This window comes from Tripterygium wilfordii, chromosome 23 (genome assembly GCF_013401445.1).
Source record: "Tripterygium wilfordii isolate XIE 37 chromosome 23, ASM1340144v1, whole genome shotgun sequence".
Taxonomy (NCBI): domain Eukaryota; kingdom Viridiplantae; phylum Streptophyta; class Magnoliopsida; order Celastrales; family Celastraceae; genus Tripterygium; species Tripterygium wilfordii.
Window position 1 is genome coordinate 10,167,244 of NC_052254.1, and position 5,765 is coordinate 10,173,008.

A 5,765-nucleotide genomic window follows, 5' to 3' on the forward strand; every position below is an offset into this window, starting at 1 on the left:
AGTAAACTGAAGACTCTGCTTTATTATCATTGGCTATAACAGCCTTCGGGTACATAAATTTGGATTTTTCATCCATTCAACAACACATGCCTTAAAAAGACCATCACTAGCATAACCCCTTCCCACATATATCTCACCCTTCCTAATAGTAAATTTGTCGGATTCAAACACCGTCTTGAATCCCTTCTTGATCAGGATAGGGACTGAGATTAGATTCTTGCGAACCTCCGGAACATGAAGCACGTTCATTAGGGTTAACTATTTCCTGGATGTGAACTTCAGGATCACCTTACCCATTCCCTCTACAGTGGCGGTATCAGAATTAGCCATGTAGATCTTCTCTCCATCATTCTTGTTTTCATAGGAGGCGAAGAGATTCTTGTTGGTGCAAATGTGAGCAGTTGCACCTGTGTCCACATTCCAATCTTTAGTATTTGCCACCAAATTCACCTGGGAGACCACAACAACCAGTATCTCATCATCTTCTTCACCTTCTTGCTCGGTCAAATGAGCTTGCTTGGCAAGTTTTCCCTTGCCCTTGTCCTTGTCCTTGTCCTTGTCGGGGCGCTTTCTATAGTCTTTAGCTTTATGTCCGGGCATGTTGCAAACATAGCAGTTGCCCTAAAACTTTTGTGACTGCTTGCCTTGGCTTGGTGGTCTCGTTTCCTTTTCCCATCAAACTTGGGCTTGGAAGTTTCTACCACATTTGCCTTGGGCACCCTTGGAAGTTTACCACTTTTATTCACATTGTCCTCTTCAATCCTCATATGAAGGCTCAAATCCTCCATATTCATCTCCTTGCGCTTGTTCTTCAAGCGATTCTTGCAGTCACTCCACCCAGGAGGTAATTTCTCTATCGCCGTTGCTACTTGGAAAGCCACACTTATATTCATTCCTTCTGCTTCAATCTCATGTAGGAGAAGTTGGAACTCTTCCACTTGTGCAATGACAGGCCTTGAGTCTACCATCTTGAAGTCAAGAAACCGACTCACCACAAATTTCTTGGTGCCAGCATCCTCAATCTTGTACTTCTTGTGAAGAGCTTTCCACAATTTCTTAGCGATGGGTATTTTGCAATACTCACCATAGAGTGAGTTCACCATTCCATTGAGGACATGGTTTTTGCATATATAGTCTCCAAACGTCCGTGCTTGCACAGCAACAACAGTCGAAGGATCCGACTCATCTGCACTTATGGCATGACACTCTTCTGTGAGGTATTTGGCAAACCCACAAGTGGTCAAATAGAACTGCATCTTTTGTTGTCACCTCTTGAAATTAGTACCACTGAATTTCTCTTGTTTTTCTCCCAAAACCACAGAAGTCACACGACTAGTCATGGGATCGGTTGTCCCAACAATGGGAGCCACCGGAGTGGTCACACCAATGCCACTAGGGCAAACCATACCAGTCATGTTGGAGGAAGAGCAGTGCTACCTTGAGTAGTCAACTTAGTCTCGCCATCTTGGACAATAGGACCAACTGGGGTCAGACCACTAGTGGTATTCTCATCATCTCTAGGAAGGATGGTGGGTATCTCAGTGACATTTGTCATTTTCACTACAAGTCAAATAACACTTATCACAAATAATGCACAAATATATTTAATAAAATTTGTGGCATTGTATTAATAGTGATCAGGTCGTTCCCAAGTAAGAGGGGGCCTTCCGCCAAAACGACACGCAACTATACAACCTCTTTCTTTAGACAGAACTTCCTAGACATCACTTATAATACTAATCACAAAAATTATTAAACTTGCACCTTCAATATTGTGCACAATTATCACCAAGATTAAAGCATACACAAATCATATATCAAATACTTGTGTATTCTAAGTCTAACAATCAATTGATAATATCAAACATGCAAATTCACTTTAAGATTGTTGGATATATTAATATGTGTAATTTAACAAAGTTGAAATAAATATATGTTGATAAGTACCCAAAGTAGCAGTAGTAATTTTGTCAAAGGAAAATCCAAGTCAACACTTTAGCATATAATATATATACATGGTACTTTACAATTGAAAAACCAATGTCACTATATATCTTGTACATTTACATTATATTTGGAAATTAAAGTCAATAGATATTAATGATATAACAAAGTTAATATTACAGTATATGTAAACACTTTTACTTTTTGAGAAACAAACCTTTTATCTGTTCTTATACTGCACCAATTAATCACAAATAAGATAAAACAATTGTGTCATACAAAATGATCAAATCAAACATTTATATATATGCAGGAAAAACTAACCATATGAAGAACTAAGTCGATGAACTGATTGGAGTCGAACAGATAAGTGAGGAAGGTGCAGCACCAGAATAGGTAAGAACAGTAGCCAAATAGCAAAATGACTGGAAATAGGAAGATGAGAGAGCTACAGTGTACAATGAATCTCCTTAAAATGAATTTGCCCCCGCCTCACAGTGTCCAACAACTTTGGGCAATTACCTCCCAAGATACAATGCTCCTTCAAGAGGTGAGTGACACTCCAACACCGGCTGCTACAATCGAACCAATATAACGAACCCGTACTCTCAAACTTGAATATTGATTTTACGACCATCGAAAAATTTTGGTAGAGTAACAAATATAAAGGAGGAGAAGAAAAGCTTGAAAACTTTGAGAGAAGAGAGGAATGAAGCTTTTGTCGCCCTTTTGTTTTGTGTGTATCTTCTAAATGGGTATTGGGACCTCTATTTATAGTAGAGGCCCTCCACCCACTTCCCCAAAAATCAACAACCATGCTGATTTTTTTGGGTTTAGTTAGTTCAAAATCATCCCATGATTTGAGTCATAATCACCCCACTAAATGCGGGGTTGACTCAACCAATACAAGACTCATTCAACACACATTTTCCAACGTATTTATTATGGGACCCATCACATCAATAGTTGAAAAACAAGTCAACAGAGTTGGTCTACATTTTTGGTCTAAGAGAAAATTTCTGATATATAAAAAAAAAGAAACTCATCCCTTGCGATACATCACGCAGGGCTAAAGTATAATAATTAGTGTTATCTTGTTAAAGAGAATGAGATGCTGGAACATAGTCTAATTGAATCAATTTGAATTCTTAAAACAATATTCCATTTTTTTTCATCTCTAACAAAATTAGATGCCAATCTAATTTCTTTATATTGCCATATGCATGCATTGTCCAAAATGAGCATACCTGGCTCATTACGAGCATGTTGTATACATGTCCTACATATATCTAAAAACTGCAATCCGGCCAACTTCCTGTTATGCATGAGAAATGACAACAAGTTCATGCCCTTCTTCATCTTGGACTTGTTACCATAATCAATATACTTACTGCTGTAGTTGCTCTGCTCTTTCTTTATCCTAAACTCGCTGTTAACCACAACTTTCACTGAACAGATTTCATTCACAGAGGAAACCATATTCATACCCAATCCTCGCTAATGCATGCATTCCAGACACCATGAGAAAACCATATGAACAGTCTCACGAGAAACTCCGCAAAGTTTAATCAAATTAATACGATGATGACCCTATTTGTTCAATCAACATTCCAGAAATCATACCTCACGAGTCACAACAAATTAATCCACGTCTCATTAGAAAAATGAAATTAAAACAAAAAAGACAGAGACAGAAAGATCACGAGATTCCATACCGGAGAGACGGTGCCTGCTCGATCTTTCTCCTTTTCGGTTGCTTGGATGCCATGTTCGCCCCTCTGCTTCTCTGCAACGTTTCCGTTGGTGATAGAGCATTAGAGCCCCAGCTTGAAGTGAAGGGAGGGCTAACATTTTGGCGCCTAAATCCTAAGATGGGCCAAATATCTCTTGCAGTGTTATTAATGGTACCAAGCCCTATACGTATTGCTTGGGCCCATGAACACTGGGGCTTTATCTTATGTAGACTAGCCCAATAACTTTCAGTAAATACTAAATACTCCACAATCCACATAGATTAGAGGTGATCAAACATCAGGCTGGGCCGATTTGGGCCGGCCCACTTCATTGTGCTAGGCTTTTTGACTTGAGCCTATTTCTCTGCCCAAGCCTAACGGCCCTAACTCATGCGTAAATACTAAATACATTAAAATTTAAAACGCGAAATTAAAAAAGGCAGGTGATCGCATCTAATTCCAAACAACAATAGAAGTGATAGGGATCCTAGACATCCCAGTAGTGGATGTGTCACTCTCTAATTCAATCAACAGATTTTGTGAGCTCCTACACTTACATCAATCAAGAAACAAGATCCCCGATTGAGATTACTGAGATCCCTAACTTTTTAAAGCAACAATGATCGAATCCAAATACTAAAAGCAAAAGTCAAAGAAATGTGATGATGAAAACATCTTCCAATCAATGAGAAAACATATATTCCATTAAAACACGGGATCGAGAGACTGTGTATAAATAATCTATGTACACAAAAAAAGGTGGCATGTTTGCATGTTGTGTTTTATTAGGCAATGGCAGCTCCATCCTACGCTCCCTAAGGCCTAAACCATATAGATTGGACCCATATGTCAACTTTATAGGGAGTATAAAATGATGGTGAGCTAATGAACCCCCTAAAGTATAAGTCTGTAACACATAATATAAAAATCGATTTGAGAGCTCCGCAATTCGTCTAAAATATAGAGTTTACAATTTTGAAAGGTATGTCATATTACACAACATCTTTGTTTTTCCATTTTTAAAATATGTTTGACTTTTTCTCAACCATTAGATTGAAATTGTAGACTAAGAAATTACAAGGCCCCAAATCCTATAAAAACTAGAATATATAGAGGACATTTACAAAAGATGTTGAAGAGTGTTGAGATTTACAGCCAAATACATTGAGGATGTTGTGCAACTTGGGGCATGGGCCTGTACGAATTCGTTCTTCATGACTCGTCGCCATTGGTACTCAGACCCATAAAATGTCTTTTGCAATATGAGAGGAATTAAGTTTTGCTTATAAATCATTCGATTATTTTATACCAGATAGATATGAGATTTTTAATCTTGACAAAGATAACATGTCACATCCATTATATTGGAGCAATAAAGAAATAGTTAGTTGCATAAATCATTGAAGTAAAACCCTTTTCAGGCAAAGCTTGCTTAATATATATATATGTATGTATATATATAACATGTAGCCCTACAATGTCCATAGGATCGAGTAGGGGGTTACAACTACATATATAGGGACAAGCATGCATGATATGGAGTTGTTTAGTATGTATAATGGCTTTGTTGGGGGACATGAAAATAGCGAAGAGTGGAAACACATGTTTGCTTTAGTGGAGAGATTGTAGAGTTGGTTTATTAATTATTTGGATAAGAAAGGAAAACCATGCATGTGAGAGGATCATATATATATAATGCTCTGGAAATTAATTATGTTGTCTTCAATCCCTCCTACACACACATATATGACTTCTATTATATGGCGCAGAGGAATGGCAGCCATGACACTTCAGTGAGAAGCCTGTGGGGTACGTACTGATCAGTGCCTGGTTAGATCCAATCTATCTTGCCTTGTTTGAGTACTTGATCTACTACCAAAGACACACACACATATAATATATATGACTATAAAGAGCTAGCTAGCTAGCTAGCTAATAAGATTATTGTTTGAGTACTCGAGGTGAGCTGCTTTGCTTGTAATCATGTCCTATATTCTGTGGAGCCTGCATGGATGTGCAATTTGAATCATATCGGTACTATGTCCACTTGATCGTGAATATATATATAATAATAAAAATAATAATAGT

General features: G+C 37.8%; 1 protein-coding gene across 1 annotated transcript; it reads right to left on the reverse strand.

The window, feature by feature from the left end:
* Positions 1–258: 258 nt before the first annotated feature.
* On the reverse strand, positions 259–1,415 carry LOC119992790. Its single transcript, XM_038839581.1, has 3 exons — positions 1,286–1,415; positions 629–1,210; positions 259–584 (listed from the first exon to the last, which is right to left on the reverse strand). Exons 1-3 carry the CDS (start codon positions 1,413–1,415, stop codon positions 259–261), a joined length of 1,038 nt encoding a protein of 345 aa, XP_038695509.1.
* Between the last annotated feature and the right edge of the window lie 4,350 nt (positions 1,416–5,765).

Bases quoted from the DNA above. Each gene is read 5' to 3' on its own strand.
- LOC119992790 (XM_038839581.1), bottom strand. From the start codon at position 1,415: ATGACTGGTATGGTTTGCCCTAGTGGCATTGGTGTGACCACTCCGGTG. The intron at 1,211-1,285 runs GTACTAATTTCA...AATACCTCACAG, and splicing joins AAAACAAGAGAAATTCAGTG to AAGAGTGTCATGCCATAAGT. The intron at 585-628 runs GTTTTAGGGCAA...CCGGACATAAAG, and splicing joins CAAGGCAAGCAGTCACAAAA to CTAAAGACTATAGAAAGCGC.